The sequence below is a fragment of the Stegodyphus dumicola genome, chromosome 9 (genome assembly GCF_044657685.1).
Source record: "Stegodyphus dumicola isolate Sdum_Otavi_A_Nest chromosome 9, ASM4465768v1".
In the NCBI taxonomy this organism is placed as follows: domain Eukaryota; kingdom Metazoa; phylum Arthropoda; class Arachnida; order Araneae; family Eresidae; genus Stegodyphus; species Stegodyphus dumicola.
The window spans coordinates 44,226,773-44,248,147 of record NC_140776.1 but is presented as its reverse complement, the minus strand read 5'-3'; the positions used below and the strand labels follow the sequence as shown (position 1 = coordinate 44,248,147).

General features: G+C 31.2%; 1 protein-coding gene across 4 annotated transcripts in view; it reads right to left on the bottom strand.

The window, feature by feature from the left end:
* Positions 1-21,375, bottom strand: part of LOC118192045 (scoloptoxin SSD14-like) — a 184,551-nt gene that overhangs the window by 78,400 nt on the left and 84,776 nt on the right. The window contains exon 1 of one of the 4 annotated variants that reach the window (XM_035362934.2): positions 7,596-7,672. The exons of the other annotated variants lie outside the window; for them this stretch is intronic. Within the exon in view, the coding sequence (XP_035218825.1) occupies positions 7,596-7,633 (38 nt within the window). The 5' untranslated portion in view covers positions 7,634-7,672. Of the gene's footprint in view, positions 1-7,595; positions 7,673-21,375 lie in introns of those variants that run through there. 4 annotated transcript variants of the gene reach the window in all.

The following is a 21,375-nucleotide window of genomic DNA, read 5'->3' as shown; positions in this document are numbered from 1 at the left end:
AGATTGGCCGGATATTAACAGGAAGCCGTATGTAGTACAGAGAACTGTTAACACTACAATACGTTTAAAATTATCACGAGGATTAAACCTCTGGCCTGGAAGGCAAACAGCAACCGAGTAAAACTTCTAAGGCAAGCGGCCTGCTTCGACTAACTCCTTCCTCTCTCTCGCTTGGCAAAAAGCCACAACTTAAGTACTTGGCGTTCGCCAGACAAATTTTGCATAAATAAGTTAACGCTTTTAATTCTGGCCGGAAGTAGAAAATAAGAAGTGATAGTAAAGATTTAAAATAAAATAAACGTTAGTAAAACTTAAGATCCTTACAATATTAACAACCAATTGTTATATTACATTAAATTTAAACCATGACGTCATACGTATTAATCTGAAGTGTCAAAGATTTTGTTTCTCGGTTTGGCAACAAAAAATTATTTACAATTTGATTGTTGCTTGGAAAGAATGAACTGATTTTATTCATATGAAATGTTTTTAAACATTTTCGTTTCCAGATGCACATAGAGCTTATAAATTTTATTTTGTCTACAGTCCGCTCATCTGACAGGCTTGCCCGCTAGTACAAAATTAAAATAAGCAAATTAATTTTTACTGGCTTATAAATATCATAAAATTGGATATCTGGAAAGCAGTTATCAAAAAGGTTTTTGGAAACACACTATTATATGTTTTTCAAGTATTTTCAAGAATGCAAGAATACATTCTTTTTGAATATACCTAAGTTATGAAAAAAAAAAAAACTTTTCTTGAAGTATGGGCTCAACGCAAAAAACATTCTTTCTGAATATACATAAATTACAAAAAAGACTTTAGAGAGCCTCTGCTTCAGGAAAAAGGCTATTTAAGTAGGAAAATGGGTCCATACTCTAGAAAAAGGGTTATTAAGTATGAAGCTATTTAAGTCAACTTTTGACAACCACAACAGTTAAGAAAATTCTAAGATACTTTGATTTAAATTTTATAATGTTTGGTGTTTAACGAAGAGTAAATTTTCATGTATTTATTTAGTTAAAATTTTTTCCACTTTTAATGTTCCGAAACAGTTTTAAAACAATTTAAGTGATATGAGTAAAAATGATCGTTCAAGTTTATTACTCTGGTATGATATCAACTGAGAAAATATGCTTAGAATTTGCTATCTTCAGAGTTTTTAACAGGAAAAAAAGGAAGTGGTTTCTAGATATATTTTTCAGCTTATTGCTACTTCATTTGAATAATGCATCTAAATTTTTGACATCTCAATAATAAATTTTCTGAATCGAAGAAAATAATAAATTATTCATTAGTTGTTAAGAAAGATGTATCAAGAGAAAAACTGCTTAGCCTGCATAAGGAAGCGGAAACTTCTCTTCTAGTCAGAATTTAAAGAAAGTGTCACAAGGAAGCCTCTTACGCTGCGGATTAAACAAAAGTAAACAAACATCAGCTATTATACTCTAGAAAAAGGGTTATTAAGTATGAAGCTGTTTAAGTCAACTTTTGACAATCACAAAAGTTAAAAAAATTCTAAGATACTTTGAATCTTAGAATTCTTTGAATTTTATTGATACTTTGAATAGATACTTTGAATCTCATTGTTCGGTAAAAACAATCGGTTAGAAGTTATTTCATATTTGAAAATTGGGTATAGGATATGTTTTTGATAATATGTAGAGTTGATCTGAACATCTTCCTCCGATCTCTATTTTTAATTTTCAGTTATGTGAAAAATCAGCAACAACCACAAATCCCTTACAAAAGTTTTCTTTAGATTCCTTGAACTATGTTTTAGCATACTTTTTTCTTCTTTCACGGTAATAAATGGATCTCTTTTTATTGCAGTCATTTAAGTACACACAAGCTTCGTCTATTGCCAGAACATTTTTCCACTTTTTCCGGATAAATGTTTCTCATGAAGAACTTTGCAGCGCGTTCCGCATTCGTTCATATATAGTGGAGAAAGAGGATGGACATTATATTTTTTCGCCTTTTTAAAATTCAAATTAGCATTAATCAAATAACAAGAATTAGCGTTATATTTTCAAATTATCACAGGACTAGTTTGAATTTGAAAATAGAACGCTGATTCTTGTTATTCGACTTCTAAATTAATACTTGTTCGGCGTGTTATTATATCTTAATTAATCACTTTCTTTACAGTTGACACTGATCATTTTAATCATTTTGCAACTGTCCTTTGACTTGGCGGATTTTCTTTTAACATTAAGGATCTTACTTTTGTAACATTCGAAACATTCCGTTTCTTCCGTGGATACGTATTTGGAATAATTTTTCCATTTGAAGCTAAATTTTGACGTTTTATTCCTTTTTTGTGGACAGCATTACCAATCGTAGCTTTAGTTATCGAAAAACCATGGCCTTTCACACCGTTTCTTAATAATTAGATACGAATAATTCTCTTAGGAAAGAACACAAACATAGCCTTGCATACATTGCTACTTTAAAAACGCCATTTAAATTTTTTTAACAATACATCGCAATAAAATATGGTTGTAACAATTTGAAAATTGATTCGGACACAAAAGTGATACGGACAAAAAGTGAGTTTCGAGACTAATAACACCTAATGGTGGTAATAAAAATTTGTTAATTATAAAAAAATTCTCATTAAATTGGTACTCATTTAAGAGTTTGTGAACATTTCACACTTCCGTAAGTAGTCTAGAGCGCAGTTTCGATAAAGGTGGGAAATAAATAAAGTATGTCAAATATAATGAAAACGCTTTTTATCATTGGCTCATAACAGCGCAATGCATATGTAAAAATATGATTCATTCACAGTATACGGCAATTTCCACTTTTTTCCCTCGAATCGTATCGTAACAGCAGATCAGAACAATGGAGATAAGATTAAATCGATTGACTGCATGCAGAAAATAAAAGTTTCTGTGGATTTCATGCTGGATTACGAAGGGGAAAAAAGTACTGAGCATTTGTCAAAAAAAGTATGTCCTTCAGCTCTCATTTCCTATTAAAGAAAGATGTTTTGGAAATGAATTTGAAAGCTTCTTAAGAATTTTTACTGTCTCTTGCTATTTTTACTATTATTATCTATACTTTCAGATATTTAGAAACTCTTCTGTTTAGTAGATTCTGAACCAGATGAACTTCTTTGCATTTATAGAGAGAACAGTAGCTATATCTTAAGCGAAGGTATGGAGGTGCACGGCGGATGAGCAGAGGAGAGCTGAGGATGTGACACGGTTTGGTGCAAAATACTGAACATTCCGTAAGATTTCTAGCAATTTATTTTTGTGAATTACCAGTTATTTTAGCTGAAAAAGTATATTATATTATGTTATGTTATGTAGAAGTGAGGAGGCTACCTAATATTTATCCTAAGTAAAAGTAGGTATTAGCCCCACACACTAACTAAAAAACTAACAACATTCTGACATCATTCCTCGAGTCGTGACGGGAAATTGTGACTCCAGCGAGCACTACAAGTACTGCCACCAGCGGTGGCAGTACTTGTAGTGCCACCGCTGGTGGCAAGACGGTACTCCTACCTTTCAGCGTTAAATTAGCTCAAGGAAAAGGGATTAAATTACATGATATACATTGCGATATACATAATTGTGCAGGTGCATATTCAAGATGTTATCTATTGTAGTGGGTACAGGCAACATGTTTCAGGACATTATATATTGCTTTAAAAACTGGCATGATGTTCCCACGTTACAAATCATTTTTGAAAACATGATCTGTTTACTGTCAGAATTAATTAAGAACTATAAAATTGTTTACAAAGCTTACATTTAAGTATTGCTGTAAAGTTGTTCTGAAACTTTAACAGCTCAATTTTGACGATTCATTATGTGCTGTAACGTATGTTTTTGAGTTAATTGATTTTCAGAAATTACATTATTGTCCAGCAGTGCATTGTTATTTGCATGTAAAAATTGATCATGACATTATGAATTGTGGTGGCTAGAAGCAACTTATTTCTAGTATCTAGATCATGCCTACAGTCATGACTTGTTTACATCCATTTTTTACAAACAGCAGTCAAAATTAGAAAAGAATATCAAATAATAAAAAAGACATAAATAAATAAGTCTGAAAACAAAAGAAAAAATAGCTTCATCTGCATACCTATGCGTACTACGTACTTTTAGATATAGCTGCATACATATGCTGATACATTGCCAACTTATTTTTGTCAGTTCATTGTATGCAATTTCGTGTGTTTTTACAATAATTAGTTTACATGAATTTCATTCCATGATACATTACATTGTTGATACTTTACCAACTCAATGCTGGCAATTTATTATATGTGTTCACTTATCAGGTAATTGGTGATCTTATGTTACATAGAAATGTAGGGGTTATCTATTATTTAACCGATATAAACAGATAGGAGCCCCTTACTCTACTTGTGAGTGATCTATTTTGTGCTTCATATGGTTTGCGGTGCTTGTTTCTTTCCTATAAAGGTACACCCGCGTACATTGTATCTGCATTCAATTGCTTTATTTTGCTATTGCTGGAGCATTTCTTTGAAGGTTAAAGTATATTTCTTTGAAGGTTGCAAAATTATATTATTGATATTTTGGTTTTCCATAAGGTTCACGACATGATTTAAAATTCACAATAATATAGAATTTAATTAAAGTACCGTATTTTTCGGCGTATAAGACGCAATTTTCCTTTGAAAATAGGTCTGAAAAATGGGTGTGTCTTATACATCGATACTCAGTTTTGATTGCATTCATTAGGCTTTCCCAGCCTAGGAGCCTGTAGAAGTGCCTAGCACCTGAGCCTTCTGAAAATTTCTTCTATTTGGAGTTATGCTATTTTCATGGGATGCTGTGAAAATAGAGACAGCGGTTAAATCATTTAAGGAGTGTGACATTAATAATGCTCTGGATGGTATAGAGGACAATTTGTTGTATGAAGACTCAGATGCTGATTTAGAAGAGGTTTCAAGTGACTCTTCATTTAGCTCTGGAGATGAGTGTCTAGATTTTGACGGAGACAATTAAAAGATGTTCTTTCCCAGATAGATTGGGTATTTGCAGAATGTATTACTTTGCATTTAAAATATTGTAAATTCATTATAATGATCAGGAATAAAGTTTTATCCTTGAAAAGTGTGTATAAAAGAGGGAGTGCGTCTTATACACCAGCAAATACCGTACTTTATGTGTAAAGGATGAAAAAAATGTCATGAAATATCAGATTTGATGAATATAAAAAAACCTCTTGTTTAGAGCATTTGTATTTTGCATGATTATGTTAAAATATTTATGCAAGGTAATTTATATGAAACACAAGCATTGTTGTCAGTGAAAGCATACATTGTAGCAGAGCACATGCCAAATACTTTTGAACTTCAGTCCCTTACAAGAAATTTACTATTTTCATCGAGTTTTTTGATGTTTTCAACATTTTTAATATTTTTATAGATCTAACGCATCTATAAAATGTATACGCATATATTTTAGAGATGTAAGACACATGTAATGAGTGTAACAAATTCATAAAAACTACTCAAAATTGTCCTTCTTTTTATGGAAGAAACACTCTGAAAACAAGAAGACACATCCCTAAGCATCATACTTGATAATAAAACTCATTTTGAGCTTACTTTACCACAATCAGAATTAAAAACGAATTACTCTGCTTGAATGATGTATGCAAATATGTTTTTAATTGTCATCTTTTTGCTACTCTTTCTATAACAATTAGTTAAATATATAATATAATAACATAAATGAAGCAATTAAATGAACTGAAAATTAAATCCGTGGTAAAATAATTAAATTCAGTATAAAATTACTATATATGAAACCTTTCCATAAAATTTCTGCTTGATGTAAGTTTGACCGATTCCTTGATGCTCTAAGAGCAAACATGCTCGGATAGTTCGTATGCAGGAGGCTGCATACACATGCCCAAATAGAACATAAATTCAATTCAATTCAAATTTTTAACATTTATGGAAGTATCAGACTTCGAAAAAAAAACAGAAAGCTACCAATAATTAGACAATATTATAGAAATTATATTTTAATGAAAAAATTCATCAAGAAAAATATTTCGAGCATTTTTACAGGTAAAAACGAAATTCAAACGTTGTAAAAGTAGTGTATTTTTAATCTATTAACTTTAAACTTCTTTCACTGATGAGGTAAAATCAGTTAATAATTTAATCAAAAGTTATTGAAGCTTCTTAGACAAAATTTCAGTCAGCCTAAAGAACAGGGAATGCTTAGATAAAATGGAAATAAATAATTATCTAATAATATCCTTCCTATTTTTGAATTCCAATTTTGAAACTAAGTTTGAAATAGTCTTTATTATTCAATGGTAAAAAGAATATTAGAAAACTAACATGCAGATTAATGAAATAATATTTCTGCGGGATACTCTTCCTGTGTTTAATGAGTTAGAAATAAATGCTTATAGAATTCTATTTGACATGTAAAATACTATTAACATAGTCAGCTTCAAAGTAACAAAATGAGGACATTTACTGTCTCGGGTGGCGGTCGCTATAGCAACAAGGCTAGTATATTTCAAATATGGACTTTGTTGTTATTTTGTTTTTGGCCACTGTTGGCTGAGGAGAAAAGAGTTATCATTCGTCTTCAAGACACCCCTACGGAAAATGGGCCAAGGCTCGTTTCTACGGCAACAGATAGCTGCAGACTAACTGGCGAGAGCTTTTCTTATGATATATAAACTGTACTCCAGCACTCCTGACATTCCAAAAAACACTGGTAGCATGCCACTTTTGGTATTTTTCATAAATTGGCTATCGCGTTATTTAGGATAGCTTGAAATGTCAGAAAGCGTTGATCTTGAGAACCAACTTGATAAGAGAAAAACATCAGGGTTAAAAAGTGAGAAATCTAGCATATAAAGTGGTTTCGACGTATTAAAGAAGTATTTTTGATGAAGGAAAGTCCGAGCTTCTTCATTCATAATGACATCGCTCCATAAGGTAGAAGGCTGGTTCAACATTGTTTGCATTACAACATAATTTATGCAGTCTTAAATGAAATTACATTTTTAATTTCTTTTGTAAAGAGTACGTTAATTCCTTCTAACGGAAATATCCAAATATTGAAAGATGTGTGTGTGACATGATGTTTTCATAAAGTGTTGAATAAAGGGGTAAATTTCAATGCCAAGAAAATAAGTCTTTAAAAAAATACGTTGCAAAGCTAAAGAGAACAAAAACATTCAAGGAACTCGAAGGCAATGCAAGATCGATATGAATTTTAAGATTCTATTTCCTGTAATGTCTGAGGAAAGCATCTGCTAGTGCTTGCTTGGCTAAAGCATCTAACTGACATAGGAGTTTCGATTCAGGGTAGCAGAATGCGCTAAATGCATGTCTGTTTTCGTAGATCTTTTCTTCGGGTAATATAAACATGGAAAAAGCTCCAATTCTTTGGCGAAGATCTCTCTCCATTTAGAAGTTTAACTCTCAAAAGCTTTGCTGCAATCAATTAACGAAACAATTAATCGATGGATTAATTGCCGATTTAGGTATAGTGTATGTAATCGCTATAATTTAGTGAAATACATCTATATAAGAGAAAAAAATTCTGAAACATAAGACTTACTCCACGGCTAGCTTGTATTCATACACCTTGGTTGACATTTTAGCGCTGTTTATGACAAAGCAAGTACATGAGAAAATTTTCAGGTTCCAGTGTATTAATCTACGATGAAATCTGTTTTTATCCTTTATCAGGCGACCAGCTTTTCACAGATTTGACGAGTGACAGCAAGTTAGATAAAACAGCGCAGATAAAAAGTAATATTCAATCATTTTAATTTTAACTATATCATAGCAAATGATAACTAATACATCAGAAACAGTCGGCGCGTATAGAATTTCATGCGCTTTCTCTGAATGGAAAGCAACGAAAGCGATTGTTGTTTATCTTAGTATTTATCTTTATTGCGACACAATTATTCCTCTAAATTATTCATTTATACACAGAATTCAGATCGCACAATCAAACTTAATATTGTGGATGGGGGGGGGAGTATAAAATATAAAAATATGTAGATTTTACGTAACGTTTAGGTTGATGAATATTAAGACCGTACATTCCTTTATTTATCCCCAAACCAGCATAAACTAACTTTTTCAAATAATGATGTCTCTAGCTGGGAAATGGCCAGCCAAATTTTCTTAATGACTGCACACTGAAAAAATTCTTAGAAGCTATTAAGAATAGAAGTAATGATGAAAAAATTTTGGAAACACAGCTAATGCAAAAAATGCATTTTTTTTTTAAACTCTTCATTACAAATAACTTTGTAAATTGTTAAAAAGTGAATGATTCTATTTATTTAGTTAATAAGTGCAGTTTCTTTTATATTTTTAGTCCAAAGGGGCTTTGTCCTTGAAGGACTATTGTTTTCGTTTTGCGATTTTGCGTTGGTTCACTATAAATGTCCGTTTCACTTTTCAAACTGTTGCCACCAAATACTAGTCCTGCATTGTATTTGAAGAAATTAAATAATGAAAAATCCGCATAAATGTATGTATATTTCTCGCATTATGATGCTCAATTTAAAACTATCTTGCGATATTGCTCTTTTAAAATCTGAAACCTTTTAGATTTTTATCTTTTTTTTATTTATTTTTAAAGCATTCCTTTTTGAGTCTAGAAGATTAACATTTGTAAAGGACAGTAACCAAATCTATTATCTATTCCAACGTCGTCTGAAGAAAAAATTCACTGAAAACATGAAATCACATGCTTAAATAAATTCACTTTTAGACCTTGCTTTGTGAAACCCAGATATTAATTTAATATTTCTATAGCTAACTAGAGACCAGTTCTAGGAAAATATTGCGATCTTTCTCTTTGTAGTGAAATAATATTATACAAAATAACAATCCGTTAGCTTTATTTTAAGCCTTTCCTATATACGAACATAAAGCAAAAAAAAAAAAAAAAAAAAAAATGAGAAAGAGAGACACCCTATAAAATGTAAATTTTGAAATGAGAAATTCATTTTCCAAAATGCTCACATTTATTACTATAATATCAAACATCACCAGAGTACTGTAATTTAAATTCAAAAGCAACAAAAAAGTTGGTGTATTCAGCTAATATTTTTCTTCTATAAAAATTAACATAATTTTTCTCTTTGTAGTGATTAGTACTATTGTGCACACAAAGTAAAATTTAAATTATTCCTCACAGTTAATTATTACTCCTGATTCCCACTACCTCCAATAGAGTGGAGAGCCTACTTTCCGGAAATTCAGAATAGCATATATTTTTATGAAAGATTAACCTCAGAAATACAATAGTCTTCTGGTTAGATTAAGTTAAGTTATTTATTTCCGCAACCATTAGAGTCTATCTGCTTGAAGGATGAGATATTTTCATGAAGCAATTTCCACATTAAAAAGACTTGCATACGATTTACATTAAATATTCGAGAAACGTGACTACAGACTTTAGTTCTTTAAACATTAATCCTTACAGCAATAGAGTTTCCTAAAAACAAATACAGATCTATATCAAAATAATCTCAACATTGCAGATTCTGTTTTAAAAAGTTATAACATCCATAAATCAAAAATTTAAATTAGTAAAACATTCATCGCACTTTAGAAAATTAAAAGCAAAATATTCTGCACCATTCTGCTTAAACTTCGCGAACATAAACAGGATCATTTTCTCCTGCTTATGACAGAGCTAAATTATAGATTTTTGGGAGCGAATTTAAGAAGTAGATAGAAAATAAAAGCGGTATTATAGACAATTAATACTTTCCTTTTGATTAAAATAACAATCGTTCTTAACTCTGTAAACGGATCGTTTTTTGAGAAAAATCTAAATTATCTAAATTGGCTAGTATCTCGGAATATACGGTACTACTCTATTTTTGGATGCTGTTTTTCGCGTCAATATTATATATAATAAATAATATAATAATAAAATCTATATGCTTAAATGTATTTTAATGTATAATAATAAAATCTATATGTTTAAATAGTGGCTCACGCGTCGAGGAGCTAAACCACAGGTTCGGGGTTCGATCCGCGGGCTGGCCAAGCTTGACTCGCCTTTCTTCCCTTGAGTGGGTCGATAAAATGAATACCAAATTCGCTTGGGGACTAAACACCGGGGGGGGGGGGGTTCTTGCGACAAGCTGACAACTTGCCCAGGACATTGAATTGTTTCATTAGATTTGTGTGTTTATTACCTCCTGTGTTCGTTATGTCAAGCTAAAATTGTCAAGCATTTTCTTTGTTAGGAAATATTATTAATTACAGGCAATTGCTAATACTCCCCCCCCTATATGTAAGATTTAATATGATAAAACATATTAATAATGAAAACTAAAAGATTATACTGTAGTTATATTGTTGTTACACAGACTTAAAAATCTATGAACATGCTCTGAAAATTCTGATAAAACATATTCTTTTTATCTGCATTTTATTATTTTTACTAGTAATTCAATAGTTATAGGCAGTTCGATCCCAGTCAAAAGGACTGGCCGCATTGTTGGTTTCTATCGGTTTCCTTCATGTGTAATGTGAATATGAGTTATTTCCTCTTAGAAATCCACTATAAAGACATCATTCCTCTTAGAGAGATAGTCTTCGTGTGCTTTGACACATTCAGATAACCTAATTTAACGTACCTTTCCACTGGTATGTGCATTAAACACACGTATAATAATATTATCAGACGTCGTACTATTTATACTGCTCTGCGTAGTTTAATTATAACACAACGTTCCATTTTGCACGAAAAGTCAGTTTATATGAAAAAAAAAAAAAAAAAAAACCTTAGCTTGGCATAAATTTATATAACATTCTGTTGACCTCCAAGGCAATCCCAAATTCGAATTTTCGAAGGCGAAAACTGGAAGTAAATTTTGAAAAGGAGGACGAATATTTGAAGGGGGATCTGTGTCTGATTGTTCTTCAAATTAATGGAGTTTTATTCTAATAATACAGGATTAATTAATACAGGATTCTTACACTAATCTAATGCTTTTTTTTTTCTAATTTGAAATTTCACATTGACATATTTCCCTTCCAGTTAGACTGTTATATTGTATTACTTAAATGTAATTTTTAAAACTGAAGTGATATAACAAGTAAAAGCATCAAATGTATTCAACCTACCTGTTAAAATGTTTCAGCTTTGAAAATCTTGTGTATGGAGAAGCGCGCTCATCTATTTATAAGTAAATAACTGTTCGAAATTACAGCAAAATTTTTGTTATAAACTATTCTTATTATTCTTACACACATGTATTAACTAATTAAATTATTATTATTTATTTAACTCTTTTACAACAACGTGAGCTTTCAACTGACGTATTTTTCGAATATTTTATGGTTATAACCTTGGAAAGTAGTAATAAACACAAAAATATTGGAGCTGAAATAAAGCAGGAAGCATACCTCACAATATTCTCTCCTAGAAAGAAAATTCGTGGCATTCAGGAAAAATACAGGGAAAATGTCACAAACAAAAGCGCAGACAAGAGAAAATAGCTTAAAAACTCATAAAACTCCAGTATAAGATGCGACTTTTTAAATCAGTCTTGCTTGTCAGATGTAAGATTACTTCATTCTGGAGTACGAGAAAACTATTAGGGATATTTAGTTTTAGGCTTTACATTAATATTTTGGCCCATTAAAAATGTCCGTTACTTCTTATTTAATAAACACTTAAATATTTAAATTGCTGCTAGCTACGGGCTCATAAAGATTTCTTTAATAACTACAGCAGATGAACATCATGAAATGAATTCTTTATTGGATAGATGAAATTAGCTTACAATACAGTAAACAGCTGAAGGAGAACATACACGTGGCTCACCATTGGCCGAACGGTAAAATCGTTGAATAATGGAGTTCGGTCCGAGGTTCGAATCCCACGTACGGGCTAGCTGCAAGGGCGTTTTCGTGGGTTCCCCATTAGTAACCTGTATACGAGCAGCCAGTTTTCCTTAAAACGTCTCTACGAAAGCATCCCTCCCTTTAGGCAAATAGCTCTCAAGTACTCTGCCATAATCAAAATAAAACCAAATCGCTTTAACATATGATTAGTTTACACATAATCGATATCACTCACAGAGTAAACTCTGCACTAGTAATCACTGATTCATTTGGAAAGTTCTACGTTGATTCACTCATCTGACTATTTGAAATGAGCTGGTTCTTGGCCTTCAAGGCAGCCTAATTTTTAGGTTGCCTACTGCTTCAGAAAGCGTCGGAAAAAATGCTTCTTACAACCCTGAAAATAAGTTTCCGGAAATTATTTCAAACTTGCTCTTAAATTATTTAAGTACTTTATTTTTTGTAAAAAAGTAATGTTTCATTTCATTTTAAATCGAATAAAAAAATAACTTATGAGTTTTACTTTGAAACTAATATTTTTTATTGTTTAGCTGCGTATATGCAATAAAAATATAAACAGAAAACGTGCGATTTTATATTCAAGTTGTATGTCAAAAATCAATTATTTACATTTTTCTATTTTAGTTGAAATAGGACTTTTCCATGCGTTAAGCAAATAAAAAAAAATAAGTTGACTGTTTAATTTAGTTGAAAAATTGCATTTTTGTTTGACCTTTTTTTTCTATGAAAGTAAAAATACCTTCTTGTTTCTTTAAGTGTATAATTTTTGAAATAAAGTATAAAAATTGTAAAAAAATCTAAAATTTTAACGGTTTCAGATGTTAACGGCCGCCCAAAAGTTCACTCTTGCTGAGCTCGCAGTCTACCAGCCTGCTGTTGCACTCGCTCTTGTTAACCCAATTTTTTTTTTTTTTTTTTTTTTAGCTCTATTATTAAGCATCGTTTCCTTCGCATTTACTTCCTATAAAATTCAACAGGGGAAAAAAATTGAAAGCTTTCAGATTTTAAATTATGCCCAAAAAGGCGGGTTTTTTTAGCTGTTTGTGTGTTACCTTTATTTATTAAATATCATGTTCTTCACACTTAAACCATATAAAATTCAATTCAACAGCAACATCAGAAATTATTCAAAAACAGCATATCTTTAGAATTTAAAATAGACAGGCTCGCATGCTGGAAATTTTTTTTTCCGGGGGGGGGGTACAGTGTTGCGATTGCTCGCTTTGAAATCCTTCAATTTGTTAATCAAAAATTCGTTAAAATTTTATAAAATATAAAATAGATAATAAAGCAAAATTCAAACTTCTAGGAGCGAAAGTCCGGATCGTTGAGTACGTTATTTAAAACTGGATGGCTCAAGGTACCGTCGTTTTTTAACAATGCGAGATACAAACATACTCTCATGCAGATCCTTCATTACTTAATTTCTTTAAATATAATACCAGAAGATAATATTTCGTTGCAACAATCTGAAAAGTGATTCAGACTTTCATAGTGATTCAACGTAAAATCTCGTTTCGAGATTAATAATCCTTCTGGGCTAACGCTCTTTAAGGCTAAAAAATTTAAAAGTAGCATAGATGCATATGTTTAAAATTTAAGACGCAATGTTAATTGTTGGCATACATTCGCGTTTTTTTCCCCCAGTGTTTTCTTAGTTCATCATATCAATGTTTAGTTTTCTTTGTGAGCTTAGCTTATAAAACGTTTCATTTTATATGTTAACTTTATTTATTAAATATTACGTTCTTCGCACTTACGCCACATAAAATTCAATTCAACAGCAAAATAGTATTTAAAAAAAGCATATCTTCAGAATTTCCGTATATAAACTTGTGCTCTTGGGATAAAAATATTTTTTTCGTAAAGTGTTGCTACTGCTCGCTTTCAAATTGTTGAGATTGCTAACAAAAATTCATTAAAGTTTTACAAAGTGTGAAATAGATAATAAAAAAAAATACATATATAGAATGTCATTCTATGAAAATACTGAATATTTTGAATTAGATACATCATGAATTAAATGCATTTTTATTATTTAAATGACTCGATTAAAAAAGAAAAAAACGAATATTTTTAAGAACAGCATCTGTTGCTGTAAAATAGCTTAATTTGCTAATGCACAAGAAACAGATTCAAATTGAAAAATAAATATGTTACATTTTAACGAATGGCAACAGATTCGAATGAAAAGGGACACAACGCCTTTATAGTGAATCCCATTTTGCAAAATCCCATTTCGAGACTAATAGACTTTTTTGGCTAATAAAGGCAGATGGATCCCTCACCTGCTTTACAGTAAATATAATCACCTCTCTCTTGGTGAGCATTTCTTTAAGAAGACCACATTTGAAAGTGACCAGTGTTTCTAAGCATATAAATAAACGCCACTATCTGACATTCCTTTTCTAAGATAACCATTTTGACAGAAGACCAAAAATAATTTGAAACAATGGTTTTTTTATCGTAGGAGATGCTTAACTGTACTTAGTTGGTTTAGTTTACAGAATAAAGCAATCTGGATTATAGTGAGACACTTTTTTTAGCTTCTTAAGGTGATAATGTGATATGTAGATGAAATGCTGACCCAGTTAGATAAAACATATCAAGTTCCACTGAATTCATTTTATGTCTTATGTTGAAATATTTTTGGAAAATTTGTAAAATTAGTATCATTTGTAAAAGGTATATTTTTGTTAATGAGCCTTTTACAAAACAACATTCAAAATGTTTAATAAGGCGATTATGAATTAAAAAGTATGTTAGAATAAATTAGTGTCACTTTTAAATAATAAAACTCGGCAATGTCACAAAAAAAAAAAAAAAAAAAAAAAAAAAAAAAAAAAAAAAATGCGCCAAACGATATATATTGGCGACAGAGGATTCTATTTATTTTTTCAGAGGCAAAAGAAGTCTTAAAAAGATTTTGTGCTAACGTTGTATTTGTGCTTCATTCTTTTCAGCGTATTACCTTCTTTTATGGAATATACTTCTAATAATATCAAAACAAAACAAAAAAAAAACAGTTTTTCACAGACGATTGAATACTTCTCATTCAATTAATTCAGTTCTGACTTCGCGACAAGGCAAAAATACATAAAAAGTCAAAATATCTGTATTAAAAATTAGGAAATAAATCTTAAACACTTATTTCCTCGAAAAAATTCCAGAAAGGATTAAGCAGGATTTAATTCGCAATAATAAATGAAGGCGTTATCTTTGTTGTTGCGAAGCTAAGTTTTTCTAGATTGGCAACAAATCCACTATTCTGCTGTTTCAAATGTAAACAAGCAATGGCCGCCATCAAAAACATTATTAGGCACTTGAACAACTTTAAAATTTTTTATAATTCTAAAAATATTGCATACAGATTTACTAAAGGCATAAAAAACCTTAACCGGATGATAAGAACAACATAATTCAGTCATTTTTAAAGCAAGAAATGTACAATTTACAAACATATAAGAGTAAAGAAACTGAGATCACTGACCCGGGTAACAGAGTGGATATATATATAAATATATTTATATACGTTTGGTGCGGCCGATTGCAACCAAAATACGAGGTGCACATCTACATGTTATAGCAGTCCTATATACCAATTTCAACGTTCTGAGGCTACTTGTTTTTGAGTTATGCGAGATACGTACGTACATAAGTTCGTACAGACGCCACGAAATATTCTCTTCAGAATTCATTTTAAAGCAGTTTTATAATTTTTTTGAAGGAAAAGAGTCTTTTATTCTGTCCTTACGTACAGATATCACGCAAAAACATTGTTAAATTTCATTCGTTAGCGGTTAAAATGGATATTTTCTTTGAAATATGCTGCCTGAAACTTTTAGCGATTACAATACTTCCTTTATACTTCGTACAAGGAAGTAAAAAAGATTTTTTTTTTAAATTAGTTTTTCACAAATGAATACTTTAAGAAAACATGAATGGTTATATATTTCATAGACTATGCAAGATTAGCAAAATGATTTCTCCTATCTGAAATGGCTTTAGGTTTGATATTTTTAAATACAAAGAGATAAATTAAATGAAATGAAAACTGTCGGAGGTTTACTTACAAATGTTCTATGTGATTTCCATTTGTTATACGAACCACGTCCAGGCGATAATCAAATTCTTTCCAAACTTCATCCAGCATATCTTTCGATATTGTTTCCACAGTTATAACAACACAGTTTTTGAAATTATATAGGTTTGCGAGCAAACGTGTAAAGAACACAGGGATTTTAATATATCTCGAAGGGAAAAGCTCGTGTTGAGTAAGATCCGGTGAATTGTGGAGCAATATTATTAAACCTGATGAGACTGATCCAACAGTGCCAGAACATTTTGTTAAGAAAGGCATTATGCGTATATAATTCAAATGTACGTTAATGTTTATATTACTTTGATGTACATCAAATTAACATATGATTAATAAGTGAAGAAATCGAATGAATTATTTTTAATAATCCTATTTTTAAAAATTGTGTTATTAAATTAAGAACATCTGTACGTTACATTAATAAAAAATAACTAGAAACACTAACCGCAATATTACTGAAATAACTATTTAACTGGAAGCAATCTAAATATAAAATTAAGTAACGAATTCAGATTTCAGAAATGTGATGCGGAATAACGGAAACAGGACATTCGATGAAAAGCACTTGAGAATCAAATCATTTGTGACGTCACCGTCAGGATACTCCGAAACAATTGTGAAGAAAGAGGAAATAGCATCACCACAAAACTTTCAAACTTGTAACAATCTCCTTTCAACCGGATACTAGAAATACTTTTTTTCCGTGAAGATTACAATAATAAAAACTAAAAGTTACGATTTAAACAACAAGAGACGGAGATGCGAAATCTTTGCAACAAGATATTTTTTCCCATTTTCTCGCAAAAGAATGTTTAGGATATTATTTATAAATAGAAATACAGAAGAACTGTGAACTTCTGAAAAGATTAAGTGAAATCAATCTAAATTTTCTCTTGCAAAGTCATCTAAAAACATTATAGAGAATATGTGAATCAAAAGAATATTAACCATTTACAATTAAGTCCAGTTTAATTTTATACCATTTCGCTTCACAAGATTCACAAGACTTAAATTCATAATGAATCGCATTTTAGGCAACTTTTTGAGTCTTTTTTAAGGATTAATCGATATTAAAATTTAATTAAAATTTTACACTAAATAATATTATTTATTCCCATTTTTGCTTTTCAAGAGTAAGAATTTACTTAAATTTCATTCAGTTTATATGCAATCTTTTTCTTTGACTAAATAAAATAAAAATTTGAAAAATAAAAATTAGTTTTCTTTGAAATATTTAAAAGTTTTTCTTTTGATTTCAGAATTAAATATTTCGTACAAGATTTTAGCCTTTTGAGCGATTACATTCTAGCGAAGGTTTTTTTTAGTTTCTCCAATGAAGCCAAAATGGCAAACCTGTACGTCCCTTACTGTTTCACATCTCATAGTTAAGACTAGTGTCTAATGAGAGTCCTCGAAGTTCTTAATTCCTTTTTGTGTGTTCTAATTAGTTTTTTTTTCAACTATGTTTTATGAATTCACTCACATCTTAATTCAATGGATTACTTGTTTAAAGGTAAACATTTTGTTTAAAATTTTCCACTGAAGTATTTTTTTTTTCACTTTCGTTTTCAATTCTTTTTATAAAATAGAATTCTCTTAATTTAAGATTATTCTAATTATTCTTATTAGAATTTACTTTGTTTTTGCCTTGCTTTGGGGAAGTGCCAGAATTTTCGGGTGAACTATTATAATTAAAATACATTGAAATGGTTCATAGGCTAATTCTGAATACAGAAAAGCAAGGATTTTTGTAGAAGAGAGATTTCAATTAATTTTTAAGTTCCTCCCCCCTGATGAAATGGGATTGAGGTTGATTGAATTCCTCTTCTGTTTTTGTTCATTTTTCTTTAAATTTCAGTAATTTCGAAATGGGGGTTTTGCTTGTTTGAAATGTTTTGGTTTTAACATTTTCAAATTCTTTGCTGCGTTTATATGATTATTTGAAATTTATTCATTATGAATTTAAATTTCTGGTTTTTGTGAAATATTAGTTGATAAGTTGCCAATAATGATATAGAGATGATGAAGATGGAAGAAGAGTACAAATGCGACACTGAATTTTAAGTTGCCTCAGACTGTACCAAAGCCAATAAAAAAAACGGATGTGGTCAGCACAAGACCTCCCTCCAAACTATGGAACTGGGGTTATGGCAAAGAGCTCTAAGTAAACTGCCACTTACAGTTGATCTTCTGTAAACAAAATCTAATTCGTTTATAAATTTTATAGTTATTAATGTTAATTATAAACACTGCTTATTTTTATTACTATATTCTCCCATACGATAGATAATGATAACTACAAGTGCTCATGCACACACTTGTTCTCATGCTTTGATTTGAAAAATACTGCATCGATCGTAGTATATGCTCTGGTCATACAATGATTCGGATTTACAAATCAATGACTAACAATCACAAAATTTTTACAGAAGATGTTTATACATTTTTAGAACGAGTGTCGAGCCGTCCAGACGGTATAGTGATTAGGGAAGTCTGACTGCGATTCCAAAGGGTCTGGGTTCGAATCCCGCAGAAGGCATGGTTGTAACTATCCGTCCCTTCATAGGAGGCTATGGTGGCCCACCTATTAGGTGCATCCATAATAAAGACCCCATCCGGCCTTGTATAGATTAATGGACTGTATTACACTGTAACTGTTCACAATCTGCCATTGGAAAAGAAAAAGAACGAGTTTGGAGGCCTTTAATTAATGTTTAAAGTGTTCAATCTGATAGACGTTTTCTGGATTATAAGTCTGCATCGTGATTTCCATGATAGAATAGCTCTTCATAAAATTTCCAAGGATATTGATTTCCTTTCTTCTGCCACTACTTGGGTCCATCAATTGTGTTGGGTTTGCGCTTAGAAAGAGGTTGTAATGTTCCAACCTAAAATTTACAGCTAAATGTGTGGAACCATGAGAACTTGTTAGCGAATAATCGCTTTAGTTCAGTAGACAGAAACATAAACTTGAGAAGAGTTAATTACCCTTTATTGATCAAAATAAAGTTCACAGTTGGCCCTTTCTTAGGACGTACATAAAAACCTCTACTTGGCCTTGAACTCAAGAATACTAAGAAATAAAACTTAACTAAACTAAAAAGGTATAACCGAAGCTATCAAAATTCTACAGGAGTTGGCCCTTTAAACGCTAACTAAAGGGCGAAGCTATCTCGAGGACCTGAAATACGGCCGAGCGTAGAAATAGCTTAGAGAGAGTGTAGCCAAAAGGCGATCGCGCGCTAGTCAAAATCTCTGGCTGTCTAACCAAGTCAGTCGAACTTCGACTTTAAATACTGCTCTTCCTTCATTTGCATTTAACCGTGATTCTAAAAACACGCTCTGGCCGGAAATTTGTAAGCTGAAATTAGAAGGGATAGGAAAGTAACTTTAAAGATAACTGTTAATAACTTAGGATAAACCTTATAAGGTCTTTCCAAGAGACGATTGGCGTAGGTGAAACGTCAGGGGACTTATCACGAATACATTCAAAAGATATATATGCAATACCTATATCAGACTTCATTTTTTTCCAAGGAATGCAGTTGTATGTTTCGAAGTGTTATTTATTGTTTTATGCTGATGAACTTTCAGTCTTAGAAAGCCATTGCGATAAAGAAATGGAATTTCTTTTGTAAATACCGGATATAAAACTTCCTGTTGATAATGCATTGAGTTGATTTTAATATTTTTTCTCAATCTTTTTATTTTTTATTTTTCATTGCAAGAGAATCGTGTGACAATATCATGAACCGTTTATTCAAACTTTCTTTCTATTGACATAATTAGGTTTGTACATTCTTTTCTCCTCGTTATCGATAATAAATAGATTTATTCTTGCATCACTCATTCAGACTAATGCTTCATCGAGTGCAGCAATGTATTTCCGTTTATCTGCTACTGAATAGTTTTCATACAAGGTTCTAAAACTTGTTCTGCATTAAGCAACATGCCTCGCCAAAAGCTGGTAATCATTATGTTTTTTAGCTTTTTAAAGTTGTAAATCTTAGTTTCTTATTTCAATTCTTCCTGCCACAGATGTGTTTAAGGACTTTGCAAATAATTTCAGAGTCGGTGGATTTTCTGTTGCTATCAAAGGTTTAACTTTAGAAACATTAGAAACAGTATGCGCCTTTTTCGGTTATTCACTTGGAGTTTTCTTTCCATGTTGAAATAATGACTGATGATTTTTCCTTTTCCGATAAATAATGTTGCTTATTTTGGACTTAGAAATTTTAATACTATGTATTTCACAACACTTTTAAATTATGGATAATAATACTTCTCTTCGGAAAGCGCAGGAATATATTTTTAAATACACAGCTTGTTTACATGCGATATTTTGAAAGAAAAATCAGTTTAAAAGTAAATACACAATGTTTTCCCTTTCAAATAATAAGCTGTTGCTAGAAATGTTTATTTCAACAAATTTGCATTTTTTCAGTTCCTTATCGACATTCTTCTAAATATACATAGCGATAACACTGGGTGGCAGCATCCTTTTGTTTGAAAAGTGACTCGGCAAAAAATGAAACAGACAGAAACTAAGGACTGAGGTAATACATATAATTGTTTCATAACTACAGCTCATCTTCATATGAGCTTATTCTCGTTCCAATTAGCTTAATTCGAAGAATACATTTAAACAAAATTTAGCATGTTGTTTCCATTGATGTAAAAGTCTTAAATACTAAAATTTAAAAGTTTTAAATTATATTTTAATATAGGTGTTCGTTAAAAACTGTTATGGACTTCAAGTAAAGTACCACTACTTTTTATAAATTGTACAGACATTAGTTCTTTTTACACCCCAGAAGGAGTCACGAAAAATGAGAATGTCCTCCCCGAGACTCAAATCCTGGACCTCTCGAATACGCGCCGAGTGTGCTGGCTGTTACACCACGAAGACATGCTAAGCAGGCGGGAGAACTACCTTACATACTCCCCCTTTTAACTCTTTGAGAGGCAAGAAAAGGCAATTTCAGCAAAACTCTTGTTTTATTTACTATATATCAGGTGTTACAATGAAATTATTTTCGACAATTACACATATTTTGTCCAAGACGCGTAAAAAAAATGACTGCTTCTGGTGGTTAGTGTCAGTGACCACTGCCCAAGGAACACATCCCAACAAATCAGTCTCTATGGTACTCATGAAAATAGTTTTTCTTTTGTGCAAGAGTTTTTGTGCAAGTTTCAAGCAGAGTGCAAATTTACATGTGCTGCATTCCCACACTCTTCTTACAAGCTTTTCCTTGGTGCTACAGAGTGACATCGTCGTGATATTGTCTTCGATAGCTGATGCTTATTTTCTTGAAGACGAATTGCTGTTTCAACTCCTGGCTTATGTTTCTTGATTGCCATCTAATGAGCTACAAGGGAACTTCAG